General features: G+C 42.4%; 1 protein-coding gene across 1 annotated transcript in view; it reads right to left on the minus strand.

The window, feature by feature from the left end:
• Positions 1-4,507: 4,507 nt before the first annotated feature.
• Positions 4,508-19,595, minus strand: part of BORCS5 (BLOC-1 related complex subunit 5) — a 73,906-nt gene continuing 58,818 nt past the window's right edge. Inside the window, exon 4 of the mRNA XM_045829566.1 lies at positions 4,508-5,746. Within this exon, the coding sequence (XP_045685522.1) occupies positions 5,516-5,746 (231 nt within the window). The 3' untranslated portion in view covers positions 4,508-5,515. The remainder of the gene's footprint in view (positions 5,747-19,595) is intronic.

The following is a 19,595-nucleotide window of genomic DNA, read 5'->3' on the forward strand; positions in this document are numbered from 1 at the left end:
CCAGTACAACTGAAGCCTGCAAGCAACAAGATACAACCAGCACCTGTCTCTCACCAGAACCTACACAGGCCTCTCTTCTAAGCCTTCGTCCCTGCTGCAGATGCCCTGAAGGAGAAGCTGGCCCGGGGTTTGGAAGAGCAGCAGGCAGAGTTCTCTGGGATCTGGGGGAGCTGGAGAAGCTGTGGGCCCAGCTGCTTCCCACAAGATCCATGAAATGTGCATGAGATGCCACATGGCCTGACCGATAGCAACTCTCAGTGAGTAAGCATGGTCGTTGCATTACACTAACAAATCTCCTGCACATTTGTCTTGTGGCCAAACTTAGCCAGAAATAAACAAGGATGGAAATTCTGGGAAACAGTGTCAGTCAGCCAAGTGGACAACACTGCAAAACCACCACACACCATAAATATTTAATGCACTAGAATTCTTTAAAAAAATATTGAATTTACCTATTGTTCTTCTCCACTGCTCCCTAGTCATAAGTAGCCTACTTTGTTAGGACTCAAATCTCAGTGAATGCCATGTTTTGTCTAATTCATTTTATTATGTACATTTTGAAGTGCAGTGAGGGGACTGACACCTGAGCCCTGAGCTCTGTAACAGCCCTGTAGACAACCAGCCCTTCCTTCTTTGAAAGCTACAAGCATGTCCTCATGTTCAGAGCTGGGTCTTTATCCTCCAGGAACTCGAAAACAGATCATGATGGTAATGGCGTTAAAATGCCACTTACTGTCAGTCAAAGGGGAAAGGGAGACGAGTATTCTTTGTATAATTTTTTTCACTTTTCTGCCAGTTTGAAGATTTAAAAAAATGAAGTTAAAAAAATAATAATGAGAGTAGGTGGGATCTAGTATAGCCATATTAGAATAATATAAAAACAAATAGACAACATGAAACAGTATGCAAAGACAGATTGGTGGACTGGAAGGCAGTCCGGAACCAGGTCTCTACTGCGTGGAAGTGTAACGCATGAAAGAAGGGGCACTGCACATCAGTAAAGGGAAGACACATTATTCAATCAATGTTGCTGTCTTCTCCTCCATGGCATCTCCCAAATAACCGAGCTATTTAATAGGTTTCTAAGTTACTGAGCATCTTTCTTGATTTGACCTCTCTAATGAACTGCTCTAGAAATAAATGGTTTATGGCCCCATTAAAGCCCTGACCATCACCAAGAAGATAGAAGATTCCCAAACTCTTTTTATGAAGCCAGCATCATTCTAATCCCAAAACCAGATGAAGACATAAGAAAGAAAACCTCAGGCCAATATCATTGATGAACATAGATGCTAAAATCCTCAACAAAATATTGGCAAACCGCATCCAGCAATATGTTAAAAAGATCATACACCATGATCAAGTGGGATTCATCCCAAGGATGCAAGGATGGTGCAATATTTGAAAATCAATAAACATAATACATCGCATAAAACAAAAGACAAAAATCACATGATCATGGCAATAGATACCAAAAAAGCATTTGATAAGGTACAGAACCCATTTATGATAAAAACACTTAGCAAAGTGGGAATAGAGGAAGCATTCCTCAACATAATAAAGGCCTTATATGAGAGACCTACAGTCAACATCATACTCAATGGGCAAAAACTTAGAGCTTTCCCACTAAGATCAGGAACAAGACAAGGATGTGTGCTTTCACCACTCCTATTCAACATAGTATTGGAAGTCCTAACCACAGCAATCAGACAAGGAAAAGAAATAAAAGGCATCCAAATTGGAAAGGAGGAAGCAAAACTGTCATTGTTTACAGATGACATGCTAGTGTACATAGAAAATCCTATAGACTCCACCAAAAAACTGCTTGACCTAATAAGTGAATTTGGCAAAACAACGGGATACAAAGTCAATATTCAGAAATCAAAGGCATTTTTTTGTACACCAATAATGAAATATCAGAAACAGAAATCAGGAAAAAATTCCCATTTGATATGGCAACAAGAAAAATAAAGTACCTACAAATGAATCTAGCCAACGATGTAAAAGACCTGTACTCAGAAAACTATACAACACTAGAGAAAGAATTAAGGAAGACCCAAACAAATGGAAGCATGTACCATGCTCATGGATTAGAAGAATTAACATCATCACAATGTCCATACTACCCAAAGCAATTTACAGATTCAATGCAATCCCTATTAAAGTACCAATGACATATTTCACAGATATAGAACAAACATTTCAGAAATTTCTGTGGAATCATAAATGACCCTGAATAGCTGCAGCAATTTTGAGAAAGAAGAACAAAGTAGGAAGGATCACAATACCTGATATCAAACTGTATTACAGGGCCACTGTAATCAAAACAGCCTGGTACTGGCATAAAAACAGGCACATGGACCAGTGGAACAGAACACAGAGCCCAGAAATAAACCCAAGTCTCTATGGTCAATTAATATTTGACAAAGGGGGAAGAAGCACAAAATCGAGTAAAAATAGCCTCTTCAACAAATGGTGTTGGGAGATATGGACAGCTACATGCAAAAAAGTGAAACCTGACCAACTTACACCATATGCAAAAATAAATTCAAGGTAGATAAAGGACTTAAATATAAGTCATGAACCATAAAAGTCCTAGAGGAAAACATTGGCAGGAAAATCTCAGACATTTCATGCAGCAATATCTTCACTGATATGTCCCCTAAAGCAAGGGACATAAAGGAAAGGAAAGAATAAATAAATGGGACCTCATCAAATTAAAACGCTTCTGCATGGCTAAAAAAACAGCATTAAAATGAAAAGAGAACCACCTATATGGGAAAACATATTTGCCAATGATACTGTGAACAAGGGTTTAATCTCCAAAATATATAAAGAACTCACACAACTAACTCCACTCCAAGAAGACCAACAACCCAATTAAAAAATGGGCAAAAGACTTGAACAGACACTCTCCAAAGAGGACATACAGAGGGCCCAGAGACATATGAAAAAATGCTCAGCATCACTAGCCATCAGAGAGATGCAAATTAAAACCACTATGATACCACTTCACACTGGTGAGAATGGCCATCATAAACAAATCAACAAACAAGTGTTGGAGGGGATGTGGAGGAAAGGGAACCCTAGTGCACTGTTGGTGGGAATGCAGACTGGTACAGTCACAGTGGAAAACAGTATGGAATTTCCTCAGAAAACTAAAAATGGATCTGCCTTTTGACCCAGCGATTCCACTGCTGGAATTATACCCTAAGAACCCTGAAACACCAATTCAGAAGAACCTATGCACCCCAATGTTCATCACAATTTACAATAGGCAAGTGCTGGCAGCAACCTAAGTGCCCATCACTAAATGAATGGATCAAAAAACTGGTACATTCACACAATGGAATTCTATGCAGCAGAAAGGAGCTCCTACCCTTTGCAACAGCATGGATGGGACTAGAGAGCATTATGCGAAGTGAAATAAGCCAGGTAGTGAAGGACAAATACCATATGATCTCATCTTTAACCTGAACCTAATCAACAACAACAAAAAAAGCAAGCAAAATATAACCAGAGACATTGAAATTAAGATCTGACAGTAACCAGAGGGGAGCTGGGAGGGGATAATGGGACAAAGGGTTTTCAGGAACAACTATAAAGGCACATGGACAAAACCAAGGGGAGGGGGTGAAAGCAAGAAAGGGAGATAGGTTTGGCTGGGGTTGGAGGGACAACTCCAAAAGCAGACAACTGTAATTGAACAACAATAAAATAATTTATAAAATAAAACCCTGACCATCAAAAGGCATTATAAAGACAAACTTTTTTCACCCACCTGGCCCAACAAAGGTTAAAGGTGTAGCTCCCCATTCCCACACATTGCTTCTGATTCCTCCATGGCTCGTGCAGACCACTTTACCTCCTCAGGCTGATGGCCCCACCCCACCTTACTCAGGGGGAAAGAGACACCAGCGCCCAGGAGGGCAGAAATGGAAGCTGAGGGTTCCCTTGGAGAAAGGTAGATGGTACCCTGGCTTCTTTCTGGGGCTCTGGTTTCCATCTTTGCCTTTCCAGGTCAGAGGGAATGAATAATCTTGGCTTTTTTTTTTTTTGGTCCTTAGAAAATCCTGGAAGCTGTTGTTACTTTCATATGTCTGAATTTTTTTACGTTACTTTTTTCCATTTAGCTTAAAATGTCATGTTTCTTCTGTCACTCAGAATGTAGTTCAGAATATAGATCATCTTGAACTATATTCCATTCTGGACTACATCGTCATCCACTGATCCTTCTCTGCACACTGTTTCAGGCTGTTTGCTTCTGTTCTACATTTTATTCTGGGTTCTAACAACCTTGCAATATAGTATCTGATTAAAATCCAAGATTTTAAAAATGTAAAAATCCAAGAAGCAGATAAAGTTTACCTGAGATATGCTAAGTTAAATAAGATCATCTTAAAACATACCGCTGAGATTTGGAAGAGCAAAGGGAGCACCGTGAGACCTGCACCCTGCACCCTGCACGGTACCCCGGCCTGGCCCCGGGCTCCCCTTCATCCCTGCTCTCAGTCTCAGTTTCCCTACCTGGATCTGGTCCTACATTCCACTGCTTTGCTTCTTCAGTCTTTTTTTACATTAAAACATTTATGATGTGCAAAGTACTGCATGAAGTACTTTTGCGGTTACTCAAATTGCTTCATTTCCTAAACTCCCGTAGAATTTCAGCAGCATTTTGAGTTCACTGTCTTCAGAGAAGCAGGGCAGGGACCCTGCAGCCACTTCTGTGTCCCCAGTACATCAGATGGGCTCCGTAAGCACCTGCTGAGCGAGTGCTCTCAGGTGCCCTGTCAAGGCCTGGCCGCACCACAGGTTTGCCAGGCCAGGGCTGATGTAGTAAAAGGAAACCTACACTATGCCCCAAGGAAACTAGTTATCAGTGGGGAAGATGAACCGCTGAGGGTGTGCAGAGGGAGTCACCAGTTTGCGAATGAGGACACACGAGGGACACCACAAACTGACAAACAGGAACACCAGCATTTCACCAGCATGGAATGAGGGTGCCTTGGACAAAGGCCTGCTAGGGCGGAAACAGGGCAGGGACAGTAACAACACACGGACTTGGGTTAAATCACTTCTTTATGTGTACAGCCCGTAACCCAGCGAGCCTCGTGAGTAAAAGTTCATGGAGGCTTCTTAAAATATTTCTCCCCTTCTCTCCAGATTTCCACTCTACACACCAGACTAGATAATATACACTCTCAATTACAAAAAAAAACTAAACAAAAATAATTCCCAATGCAGAGTTCTGTAAAGAATTCCTAATAAAACTGTTCCAACTTTCAGTAACACCGAGGATGGCTTGGGTTCACTTTGCAAAGGGAACCGCATCAAGGAAAGGGGTTGGAAGGGCAGAGTCAGGTTTCTGAGCCAGCGGGGCTGCTTTGCCTCCCCTTCAGCCAGCTCCGAGCCCTGGCCACATCGTATGACTTTGTTTCCAAGTGTCCTCAGGGTATCGGTGGTGCCAGGCTCTGTTCCCACCGGCCACCCGCTGGGCAGGAAGGGAGAAATGCTTCTACAGCTTGAGCTCCCGGTCTGGCTTCATGCTGAAGGGCTCCAGCCGCTCGGCCTCCGGCAGCATGCTGTTGAGCCTCTCCATCAGGGGCACGGTCTGGTCGATGCCCATCTGTATGCGGCGGAGGATGGCGGACATCTCGTTGACTTTCTGGATCTGCTCGGCGTATTTGGCATATCTTTTCTGGCGCTCTTGCATGAAGCTGAAGAGAGTTTCTACAGACAGATCTATCTGTAGAAGGAAAAGAAGTGAAGTGCATTAATGTAGTTCAAACAAGTCCTTTCAAAAGTGTCAGGTGGTCAGCATGCCTGGCATGAGGTCACAGCTGACATCAGGTGGGAGCTCACGAGAGCTTTATGGGAAGCGCTGGGGGATTAAAACACCCTTCATGAACAAACTGTTACCCCAGAACCATCTTTAGAGGGAGACAAAGAGACAACTGTCTCTGGCTCTCTGGGAATGTGAGCCACTTACACCTTGAGGAGACCCTGAGATTTCTATCTTGACCTCTCTATGTGAAAGAATCCTGAGCCTGGAAACCAGACGGACCCGGGTTTGAACCTGGCTCTGCCACTTGGGTTGACAATAATTATGCTTTGTATCTCAGGCCTCCATCTGCAAAACAAGGGACAAACGCCAGAGTCACAGGGCTGCTGAGGGGATAAATAACATGCAAACACTTCTAGCACAGCCCTCGGTGCAGCACAGAGGGGCTTTAAAATGTGTTCTTCGTGCCTCCTGCTCTTCCCCGAATGGCTGCAGGTAGGTGAAACTGCAGGAAAGGAGTGGCTCTCCCTGCAAGACCAAAAATGCCAACCAAGGCTCAAGTCCGCACCCGTGGGGCGACCTGTGTGAACCGCTGCACGGACCCTCTCCGCCAGTTAGACAAATGATAGGCTCTGGGCTCCCCTTCTGGGACCTCTTGCTTCCCTTGGTGAAGTTTTTTGCAACCTTCCATCTGGATAAAATAGCGGGAGGGAATCTCCAGCATGCTGGATGCCTGTACCCCCTCCTCTGAGTAGACCCCACATCCACTCCCTCCCCTTTCCTTCCCCAATCAGGAAAGAAACGGTCAAACCATCGAGATTCACTTTGCCATCCTGGAGTTCAAATGCCACTTTGCCCTCTTCTTATCTATTCCAGAAGCATGCCCCTTCCCAACCCAGAATCATGCAAAGCACTGGCACTCAATCCTGCTACCATGGAGCATCTGAAAATGGTGTGATCAAGACAAAAATAGAACTAACACGTACAAGACCGAAGATAACCTCAAGAAAAAAGAACCAGTTCTATTTTCATATGGTGTCTGTGTGGAGAGGGATAGTGAGGAGGCAGGTGCTAGAACTTAGTACGTGATTTCTGGGTTGGTTCTTCTCTTCCTTTCTCTCATTTTGAAATGCCTCAGGGACAAAAAGCAAGTGGGAGAGGGGGTGCAGGTAGGGAAAGAAACATCTGAATGGGAAACCCCAAATAATGTGGAAACAGCTGATAACTTCAGAGGGTTTTCTGCGACCTTGTTCAGTCACTCAGCACTTTGGAGGTAGTGAGCCAGTAAATGATCATGTTCCTAACAGCCGAGTGCCAGGCCTTTTTAGGATGGCAGTTCAATCCAGCACCTAGAATCCACCTTCCGAGATACAGTGGGAGATGTGGGAGCCAGTTGGAATCCTCATAAAAGACAGCAGGGCTCACTGAACACCCGGCTCCATAATTCAGAACCTTCTCAGGTTATCACATTTCACTTGGCAGGGCATTCCCATCCCCCGAACCCCCAACTCTAACAGACTAGACATGCACTTGAGGAGTTTATCTGAAATGGCTTCTAGGGCTCTGATTTATCCTATCCCAGCCCTTGGCTATTGACCCATTCCCTCTAATTCATACTTAATCAGACAGTTTTACAACCCTATAGGCAAGGTGTTTGTCCAAATGGCACTCACTTCCCTACACATTTCCACATGCAGCTGGGGCCCATGTTTAATGTAGCCAGAGCTTTGTTCAAAGCCACATCATATTTCATGCTTATGTGAGAATACATCATTCAAACATGCTGTTCATAAATTCTTATAGTATGTTTTTCAAGAGTCAATTCCATAACAGTCCACACACACACAAAAAACAACAACCCACAGAGGAGGTTGAGTGACCTCCAAGGTCTCAGAGTGACAGAAACAAGATCTCCTCAGTCCAGCATCTTTCTTTTGCGTGTATTTCCTAGGCAAGAGAGCGTACCATTAGTGACACATGAGATTTCAGCTGGAATGTGGCTTGGCACTAAAGAACATGGAAGTGCGTGATGGAAAAGTCATAGCCTTAAACCTGTTCCCATTTTTTCTGAATGCTGCAAGAAAGTCTCAGTTTGGTGCAAGTTAAGACTTCAATACCTGGAGAAGTATATAATAAAATTGGTGACACCTACTTCTCTTGAGCCAAGACTGTTCCCTAATCCCTATCTTCGTATGTGGCAATGATATGCAGTTCAGACTTACCCTTGTGCATCTGACATGACTTTAGGCAATAAAGTCAGTATCTAATGCAGTTCTGGATCTTACCATTTTGACAATTTGGGACTTATCCTTATTAACCTTTCCTGTTTCTATTTTTGGCACAAGGATTCTAGAAACATGAATATAATATACAGTCAATGGACATTTACTGAGTACCACAGGGTGCACCACGCAAAGTCCTAGGTATACAGATTCTGAGAACCAAAACTATTCACACCCACACAGCTTAGTGTACATTAATGTGACTTTTCTTTTCCACTTCTTTGTTAACATAACTTTACTATTCCAGAAAACTCAGGCCCAGAAAGAGAAATGTTGCAAATAACTTTGTTTCAGGAACTTCCAGAAACACCATTTAAATGTTAGAAAGAAAAAAGGTGTAGGTTTTCCAATACAGAGAATGACTATTTATTCTCCACAACTCTTGCCGTGAAACCCTTGCTTTGCTGTGACCACATGACTCAGCTCCAGTCAGTGGGAGGTATTACATATGTGGAAGTCTCTTGCTCAGGCTGTTAGGGGACACACACTCTTGGTATCTCCTCCTCCGTGTCTTGGTCCCTTTCCTCACCCTGCCGTTGCTGGGATGTGGATGTGGCCCCCTTCGACTACAAGGATAACTAAGGTCACATCATCGGTTAGGCAGAGCAGTCCGCTCGAGAAGTCTGCGTCCACCGGGACTTCTGTGGCTGAGAGCAGCACCGGGCACGGAAGGGAAGAATACATTCCCACTCTGCGTAAGCCGCTGCAATTTCGGGTCTCTGTAGCACCAGTTGAATTTAATCTTTTACTGATAGAAAATGAATTTGATAAAGTCCCTGTCTTCAAGGAACCAAATATTTACTCTCAAACTCATACTTCTAACCGTGTCCTATATATTCTGTGTTGTTTTTCATGTCAGTACATTTCAACGGACAGGTGGAAAAGGAGATGAGATTATTTGGGGGGTACCTGCGGGCTTCACTAACACTTTAGATTTCTGCAGAGCGTGCTCAAAGCTGTCCCAGCATCCGGCAGGAACGGTGCAGCCCATCTGCCCTCATGGACAGGCCACTGCCAGATATGGATCCAAAGTGTCAGCACGTCAAACCCAGTAATGCACAACAGGGTAATAGTCCTAACCGAGTGAGGTTTATCTCAAGGATGCATGCTGTGTCAGCATCTGAAAATCAAAATAATCTGCCATTTCAACAAAATACAGGTTAAAAAAATCATATAATCAATTCAATAAATGCAGAAAAGCATTTAAACAAATTTAATTATAAATAATTTCAGCAAACTAGAAACAGAACAACAGTCCTCAATCTTATAAAGGCCATCTACGAAAAACCTCCAGCTAGCATCACAGTTAGTGGTGAGAGACACTTTGCTCCCTAAGATCAGAACAAGGCAACGATGTTCACTCTCATCACTTCTACTTAATATGGTATTAGAGGTCCCAGCCAGTACCATAAATCAACAGGTGGAAATGAAAAGCACAGGAACTGGAGAGGAATGAATAAAAGGGGCTTTATCTACAGATGACACGATAGTACAGGATCCGGCAGCAGTAAGGCCTGCTTGAGTGTGGTTTGTAGGCTAACAATATGGGTGTAATAACTTCCAGTTTTAATTTGAACATTTCACCTAAAATGTCATATGGTATGCTTGAGTGTGATATTGTTATATCACAGAATTGCATGCTTATGATTTTTGTAATAAAAGATTTTGCAATAGCCCTGGCTGGTGTAGCTCAGTGGATTGAGCATGGGCTGTGAACCAAAGGGTTGCCAGTTCAATTCCCAGTCAGGGCACATGCCTGGGTTGCAGGCCAGCTCCCCAGTGGGGGCCATGTGATAGGCAAACACACATTGATGTTTCTCTCCCTCTCTTTCTCCCTCCCTTTCCCTCTCTCTAAAAATATTTTTTTAAATAATTCTTTAAAAAAAATTTTGCAACAAAAGGGGGTGTTGTTTGTGCTGGACCCTGTATATTTAGAAAATCTTAAGGAATCTACCAAAAACTAATAAAACTAACACAGGGATTCTGCAAGGTTTCAAGATACCTGGTCAGTATGCAAAAATCAATACATAGTTGCAATGAACAACTAAACAATGGAATACAAAAATACTATTTAGAATGCATTAGCAACCTGAAGTATGGAAAAATTCAACACACTATGTACAAAATATACTAATATTACTGTATAATAATTTTACAAAACCCTGCTATGAAAAATTAAAGAACTCAAAAACTCAAAAAATGGAGAAATATATTGTGTTCACAAATTGGATGATTCAATACCATTAAGATGTCAGTTCTTGCCAAATTGATTTATTGATTCATTTGCATTGTGAATCAAAATTCTAGAAGGCATTTTTTGGTAGGTATTTGATAGGCAGATTCTAAACACATAGACTGACCAAAAGAATTTTGAAAAAGAACATGGTATGTACATTTATAGTATTTGATTTCAAGACTTACTATAAAGCCACAGAAACCAGAATAGTGTAGTATTGCCACAGAGACAGACATATATCAATAGATCAATGAAACTGAACAGTGTAGAAATACAGTTAAACATATTTAATTAATTGATTTCTTTAAACAAAGGTTCCACGGTAATTCGATGGAGAAAAAGAAGTTTTTCAACTATTACTGCTAGAATAAAGAGATACCTACACAGAAAAAAAATAAACCTGGGCCCCTACACCTCACTCCAGGAACAAAAATTAACATGAAGTGGATCTCAGACCTAAACATAGAAGCTAAGACTTCCAGAAGAAAACACTGTACAAAAACCTTTGCTAACTTAGGGTGGGCAAGGATTTCCTAAGACAGGTTCAAGAAGCACTAATGATAAAAGAAAAAAATCATTAACCTGAGCTTCATCAAAACTTAAAACTTCTCTTTGAAAGGCACCATTAAGAAAATGATAGGACAAGCCACAGACTAAGAGAAAATATTCGTGTGTGTATATATAGATATACACACACGTACACACATATGTACATACATGTTATCTGATAACAGACATACCCAGAATATATAAAGAACTCTTATAACTCAATATTAAAAAAACATCCAAATCTGGGATCCTTCCAGAAGAACTGCCCTGGCATCTCTGTCATAAAAACATTAATTGAATATCTAAGGGGAAAAAATCAGCTCTTAAGATCTTTAAGGAGAATCAAGATCCCTTCTAGGAAGGTGAGCCTCCAACTGATCAGTTGAACATCAACCAAGTTTATTTAAAAAAAAAAACTAGGGGGAGGGGCCAACGAAGAGCCACCGGAAATGAGCGAGGAGTACAGGGACAAGGCCTGCAGGAGACCCCGAGCAGTGGGAGCTGGCCCTCTCGAGGCAAAGGACCCAACGAGGTAAGAGTGGAACTTGTCTGAAGATTGTATCTGAGGATGCTGTTAAGCAAACTGGACTACAAGTCAGGAAAAAAGGGTAGGTGGGTGTTAACCAGACAAGACAGTTGTCTGAAGAGAACACCCTTGTTGAAGGCCTGACAGTGTGGAAGGAAGATGTAATCTGGTCAGTTCTCACACCACTTTGAGGATTACAGAGGCTTCCAGCTCATGACCAACAGCACCCTGAATCCAATCCTTTGTCTCTGATGCTTACTGCTGTCAAATGAGAAGTGGCTGTCCAGGACACCCATGCCCACACCGAGGTTGCACACCTAACCTCGGCAGGGGCCTGTTCTGTGGAAACTCCCATCCTGCCTGCGCTGGAGTGGCAGAATAGGACTCTGTTTCAAACTCATTGGCTTAAATACTCAATAGTTCAGTCCTGGCCAGGTGGCTCAGTTGATTGGAATATCATCCTATCAAAAGGCTGAGGGTTCGATCCCTGGTCAGGGCACTAGGTTGCAGGTTCGATCCCCAGTCAGGGTGCATATGGGAGGCAACCAATTGATATTTCTCTCTCACATCAATGTTTCTCTCTCTCTCTTCCCCCATCCCCGGACCCTTCCTATCTCTCTAAAATCAATAAACATATCCTCAGGTGAGGATTTAAAAAATATATTTAATAGTTTACATTCTGAGGTACAGCCAGAGCTTTTACCTCAGGTGTAAAATGACCATCCAGACCCTTCAAATATTTAGATATTTGGAGGCATTGCTGAGCTCAAGTTGAGCGACTCAGAGTCACTTTGAATGGAATGGGCCTCTCTCAGAAGAGGAGAGGGCCTCTATAGAAGCAGCAAAATAAAGAATTAATGCGAGGCTGAGTAACCAACCATCTAGCTTTATGACCAAGTACTGTATACACAGTTTGCAGATGGAGACAGTAGTGTCAAACAGAAGTGGGGTAAAATCTTGGTTCTGCATATGATTGATTACCTGTGACCTTGAACCAGTTACTTAACCTCTTTGAACCTCAGCTTCTTCACCCTTAAATTGGGGTTAATAAGCATACCTGTCTCACAGGGTTGATGTGAGGAGTGATAACATGTACAAAACACCTAAGCGCGGGCTGCGAACCAAAGTGTCGCAGGTTCGATTCCCAGTCAGGGCACATGCCTGGGTTGCAGGCCATGACCCCCAGCAACCACACATTGATGTTTCTCTCTGTCTCTTTCTGCCTCCCTTCCCTCTCTAAAAATAAATAAATAAAATATTTAAAAAAAAAAACACCTAAGAGAGCCCCCAGAAAAACAGAGCTCCATAAATTATAAAATTCATGTAACTGAAACAGAAACTACATCTAGAAACCTCTTCTACATGAAGAATGGAAAAGCAAGGTAAGAAACTCAATAAATAAGGGCAGGAAAAAAGGGACGGCACGTTGAGGTATGCAAGGAGACACCCTCTGCCTCTGTTGTGCAGGCAGGGGCGCTTACAGTCGTGACTCATCTCTGTCATGCTGACTGTCTTCATGGCTTTCACAATCACTCAGGTGGCAATTTACCATTGTGTGTTTTTTGCTGACATGTTTTATTTTTGTTCTAAATTTCTGCTACTGAAAATCTTACAACAGAGTCCCATTACTCATCCCAAAGTTTCCCGAACAGGGAAACTGTTTCCAGAAACAGCTCATACTACGTACTCACTGAAATCACTATTTGCCTACAAGCCCTGCCCTGTGTTTTCGGTCTGTAGGTGCAGCCGTGCGAATGAGTAACTGTTACCACTGTTTGGTGTTACACAGCATGGTAAAATACAAGAGTGCTGACATGTGTATTTCTTCTTCAAAAAATATTTTGAAAACAGACAGAAGAACTTTCATATAAGTTCTCCAACAAGAACACAAAGCTTAAAACTTTTTGTTACATAAAATTTCCTGATAAAATAAGTTTTGATGCTGCTGTGGGGACAGGTGGGTCATCCTTTGGAAGATGGCTAAATGCTTGATATGCTTTCCTTTTCAAAGGGAAGGTAATCTTTTTAAAGTAGTGATACATACTACAAAGGCTTATAGTTTTAAGTTAGAAAAGATGCATGATACAAGAACTTCATATAGATATTGTACATCTTCTAAATTCTAAAACCTTAATTGAAGATATGTACAAGATGGCCAAAAACAAGTTTAATAAATTTTTCATAGGTCGAAAGACAAATGAGCAGGTAAACTGTGTTCCATGGTTAACAGAATTCAAGTCCCACATGATCGATAGGCTGTTGCTTTTCCCACCTACCCCTAAGTTACTTAAGTTTACAAGAGACGTTAAAAACAAAGACAACTGCTTGCAGGGGTGTCCAACCCGTGGCCTGCGGGCCGCACGCAGCCCAGGATGGCTGTGAGTGCAGCCCAGCACAAAATCATAAAATTACTTAAAACACTATGAGATTTGTGTGTGTGTGTCTGTGTGTGTGTATGTGTGTGTGATTATGTGTTGCAATGTATTTAACATATGGCCCAAGATAACTCTTCTTCCAGTGTGGCCCAGAGATGCCAAAAGGTTGGACGCCCCTGGTTAAGGACTTAATGGAGACTATATTTAAAAAATCAGTCACCTCTCCACCCTTTAAAAGTAATTTTCAGCTTTTAATGTGATGTCTCTCAGTTAACGTAAGCCTCAAGGTCAATTTCTATTTGGTCTCAATAGCTAGTTCACTTTTTCTGCACTCATCCTACACTTAAATTCCTGTTTCCCAAGGAGGTCAGTTTAGGAATATGAAGATGGGGAGGAGGGGCCACAGTGGGCCGAAGCCAGCTAACCAAGGCGTATCCCACCGTCTTCTTGCATTCTGAATGCAGCCCCGGCTCTGCTCCTCCTGTGCATGGCCATCCTCTGTGCTCCGAAACGTAATCACTACACAGTGATATACAAGTCTGCTCTTTCATGGCGACTTTTTCTGGTTAGAGGGGCTAAAAGAAAAGAATGGCACTTCCTCCTGTTTTACGACTGTCCAAATAATGAGTTCTGAGGTCAGTATCAATCTGTAGGGACTTGGCCATGCCTCCACTGTCTATTTGAAGATGGACATTTCACTGATTTTTGGCAATGTTGGCTCACCCCCACCATAAGTCCTTGACATGGCTATAATTCATTACCATAAAAAGAGAGAAGGCTTGAATTTAAATCCCACTATTTGTATGACAAATCACAAACTAAGTCTCAGTTTCCACTTTTTTAACGTGGTAATAATACCCTGTCGACCTATTTCACAGTAGTGTCATAAAGATTACAAATGAGAGGATATACATAAGAGTGATCTAAAAATAGAGCTATAAAACTGAAAGTTTGTATTATTATAACAAATTCCACTGAATGGTCAAATATGCTTAGAGACTGGTTTCTCATAATACTAAAATACAATTAAATTCTCAGACTCTATGATCCCATTCAAAGGAAAACGCTTCACTACTTTACATAAAGCTTCTCCCTTTCACATGTTCTGAATCTCAGAGCTACCAATTCTCCTGATTAGAGAGCAGTTAGCATAACTACATAAATCAGCACTGTCCAAAGGGCAAAATCTGGTGTTGGAAATATAGCTCATTTCTCCAAAGAAAATCTACAAATGTCCGATAAGTAGATGAAAAGATGTTCATCCTCATTAGCCTTTGGGGAAGGGAAAATCCTAACCACAGAGAGATGCTCCTTTACATGGACTAGGGCGGCCAAACTAAAAAGACAGACGATAACAAGTATTAGTGAGGACGTGGAGCAGTTAGAACCCTCATGCACTTTTAATGAGGATGTAAAAGTGTACAGTGCTTTGGAAAACAGTTTGGCAGTTTCTCCAGAAGCTAAACATAGAGTTTCCATATGACCCAGCAATTTTACTCCTAAGTGGACACTGAAGAGAACTGAAACATCTATTCACACAAAAACTTGTATGGAAATGTTCATGGAAACATTATTCATAATAGCTCAAAAGTGGAAACAATCCAAATAGCCACTGACTGATGAATGGATAAACAAAATGTGGTATATTCATACAACGGAATATTACTCAACCATAATAAGGAATACAACACTGACATAGGCTACAATGAGGATGAGATTTGATGATATCATGCTAAGGGAAGGAAGCCAGACACAAAAGGCCACACGATTCCATTTATATGAAATTATCAGAACAGGCGATCCATAGACACAGAAAGTAGATTAGTGGCCGCCTGGGGATAGGAGAACAGGAGATGGGGAGTGACAGCTAATGTAGACAGGCTTTCTTTGGGGGGCGATGAAAATGTTCTGGATTAGACAGTGGTGTTGGTTGCACAACTGTGCAACTATACTAAGAACCACTGAACTGTGCACTACTAGAAAAGGGGAAGAGGTACCTCAAAATAGAGTTCTTAGCAATCTCCTGGAAGTTTCTTTGCTTGTTCTTAAACTGACTCCATAATGGCCACATTTTTAATCTCACTTCTGATCAGAGGTACCTTCTTTTTAAGGTGTTTCTTCTACTCTAAGCACCCAGTGCTTGGGCGCAGTTGCTCTAGCTTGTATCCATCAGCTACCTCCTGATTTTGTCTTTGACTCATTAGCTGCTTTTACTTCAGAGAGTGGAATGCCTCTTGCCACCAATCATAAATTTGGCACATTCTAGCCCACCTTCCTTCCCTTCACTTGACCTTTCTTGGAGATTCGGACAGATTATAAGAAGTAGGGCGTGCTAGGTGGCAGCACAGACTTTTCCAGATCAGCTCTGCGTGTTCTGGCTGTGTGACCCTCCTCCAGATCACCACTCCCACAGAGGGTTTGGGCGTTCTCTGTGGGAATGTTCTCTGGGATGCCTCTCTTGCACAATGGACAAACAACGGGCAGATGTCTTTGTTACATACATCACAGGCTAAATGTCACCAGTCCCCACAGACTGTACATGTTGAAATTACCCCATTTCTGAAGACAACAGTTTTCCATGACAGCTTATAAGAGTAAACTCTTGCCATTTATTCTCATATCACATGTTTGACCTATAAATTAGACAGGAAGGGAAACAACTCTTCTCTGGCAAATCTCAGTCCACATGGACTCAAAAACAAAAACTGAAATGCGTGCTAGTGGGACGGTATCTTTTAGGAATCTCTGTACATCACATTAGGATGACTGGGTAGGTAGAACACAGTATACAGTATTCAGTAATTCCCTAGTTATTTTAATTAATGTAATAAAATAATGCACAGCAGTTACAACTACTATTAACTAGCTATTATGCATCAGCTGAGCATTACACTATGTACTGTATTGTCTTTGCTCCTCACAACGACCCTGTAATGAAAGCATCATTCACCCAGTAGAGACGCAGGCGGACCTGGGGATTCAGAGGTCACAAATGTGCCCGGGGTCACAGCAAATACCAGCAGTGAAACCAGATTTTAAACTCCTGCTTTTTCACCTAATCTTCACCTATCTTTTCTACAGAGCTCATCAACTAGAATGTTGATTTGGTTCACTGAAATACATGCCATGTTGAGCGGTGTGTTCAATACGTTTTCAAACATACTGAACAGACGAACTTAAATGGCAATTTTTAGTTTTCAAGTGCAATGAAAGAATACTTTTGTTTCTAACTTCAGCACCAATATTTATTTTCTTTAATAACAAAAATAACAAATTACCAGACACAGCATATATATTTATAAAAACAAAAACCCAGAGGAGACCAAAGGGATAACTATCATTAGCAGATAAACTTGAGTGATGTGGCCACTGGCGAGGTCCCTGTGCACACTGTGTCCTCTGACATTGACTCCTACGAGCATTAACAATCCTTGACTCCACCAATGGGGCGGAGACCACAGAAGTTTAGAGCGGCAAGGGTCCTGAGAGAACGTTCGGTCCTGCCCCCTCACGGTCCCAGACCACTCCAGAGTGGCCGGGTCATGGCTGGTGCTGCCAGAGCCAGGCTGGGCTCCACATCTCCTGAGTCCAAGGGCCACCGCATGATGTCACTGTCAACTGTCCCAAGCAATTAAGTTGGCCTGGGACACCTCCTTTTCCATAGTTAGTTCTACCTTGTCAGATGAGTTATAACTGTGAGTGAAAACTGTGGTCTAAAACAAAGTTTTTCAATACACTATTTCTGGCCATAAGGAAAATGAAAATCTACTGTTAATTAGTGTCAAAATCAAATGACAAGGTCAAAACAAACCAACACCTCCAAGTCCATTAGGAACAGAACCTGTTCAGGCGGACCTAGATCTGCAGCTAGAAGCCCATCAGTCAGAACTGTGTGCAGTCTCTGCTTCCTTCTGGAGTTACACAAGCCTTCTCCAGCTCCTTATGAAGTCTGCCGTTTCCTGTTGCTCAGCTGTTGAACAATGGGCAGACTGTCGCCGTGTTTTCATTAATTACACCACAGGCTGAATGGCACGGATTACCACGTAGTGGACATTCTGAAGTGACCCTGTTTCCTTTGTTCAAACAATGTATCTAAATGTGTCAGTAAAGGAACAAATTTTATTTGGATCTTCAGGAGAACAGAGATATCAGGACCTCAGGAATGTGAATTGCATCACATTGTTCCAATTGTTATTTTATGACTTGCCCACCTTCCCCTTATGCCTTTTTATCCTTGGCAGTTATGTCTAGGTGGGAAGGTGGGAAAGAAATCTCAACACCTTTAAGCAGTTTCCAAAGCTAAATTATGTTCGTAAGGCAGATTACCCTCTTCCTCCCCATTCCCCCAGAACAGGGCTAGAGGGCCCCCGAAAGGCGGCAAAGCCAGAAAAGAGAAAGAAGGTCAGGGTAAACAGATGAGCGTGCCCTGGACTCCATGAAGACATTACTAGTTCGGGGCACACTGACACCTTGCGAGATCTTTTGCCTCCTTGAGAAGTCTCTGTCTGCTTTCTTTCTAATTAAAGGCCTCCTTTCTCTGCATTCCTTCCAGAGCGGGGCTGGGGAGGCACGAGGCAACTCATACAAGTCCACTCTGGCTTCCCTGACTGTGGCCCTCTCAGTCCACCTTCATTACAACCACAGTCCTCAGAGACCCTGTAAAAGGGCCCTTTCACCAAAAAAGTGATGGATGGGGAATGTAGATAAGTCAGCCTCAAAATAGGCAGAGCTGGCACTTTAAAGATGTAAATGTGGGTTTTTCAGGGTTACTTTAAAAAAATTATTGATTGATTTTAAAGAGAGAGGGGAAAGAAGAGACAGAGGGAGAGAGAGAGATGGAAACATCAACTGGTTGTTCCACTTAGTCATGCGTTCACTGGTTGCATCTTGTATGTATGTGCCCTGACTGGGGATCGATCCCACAACCTTGGCATATGGGGACGACACTCTAACCAACTGAGCTACCTGGCTAGGGCTTCAGGGTGATTTAAGGATCACTTTTGAAATACAAAAATATACTGTGCAACTATGAAGGAAATATTATAAAGGGATACTGGGTCAGGGAAAGCTAGCATTAGGTACAAACATGGAGAGAGGCTGGGAAGTAAAAACCCTCACATTAAGGATTGGGGAGAATGAAACAAGAACTGCAGAAAGCATCTGGAGCCTCAAATCTGGGTTTTAGATCTGGGTTTTAGATCTGGGTTTGAGTCCCAGCTCTAGTACTTCACAACAAGGTCACCTTGAATGGTTTACCTTTCAGGTCTCGGAACTTGTAAGAAATGACAGCTGTGTCATTATTGTTACTACTACTACTGCTACTACTACTACTTCCGTCAGAGAGGCATTGTAGACGCCACGTTGGTAGGTGGAGAGGGTGGACGATGAAGAAAACCTGAGCGCCACATCAGCAACCTGGATGCCCCTTCCCAGTGTCCAGGGTGAAAGGGAAATTAAAGTAAGTTTGTATGACCTAAGTGATGCATTTGATACTTTAAAACCTGAGCTTAGGTGATTATTAAACACCATAAAACTGGATTAATTGTGTGCTCTATAAATGCCTTATTTAGGCACCCAAACCATCCATGAACACAACCCCTCAGAGGAGAGAACAAGCCTTGCAGATGGTGTGGAGACAGAGAGTTTACAGCTGAAGTCCTCCAACTTGGCAGTGCCCAGCCCTTTTGGCATCAGGGACTGGTTTCATGAAAGACAATATTTCCACCAACGGGCTGGGTGGGGGTGGGAGGGAGACAGGAGGTGGAGCTCAGGTGGTAATGCAATGGTGCCCACAGACATGGAGGACAGAGGTTGGGGGTCCCTGCTTTAACTTAAGCCTAAAAAA

Source organism: Phyllostomus hastatus, unplaced genomic scaffold, assembly GCF_019186645.2.
Source record: "Phyllostomus hastatus isolate PE091 unplaced genomic scaffold, TTU_PhHast_1.1 phas_scaffold_93, whole genome shotgun sequence".
Lineage (NCBI taxonomy): Eukaryota > Metazoa > Chordata > Mammalia > Chiroptera > Phyllostomidae > Phyllostomus > Phyllostomus hastatus.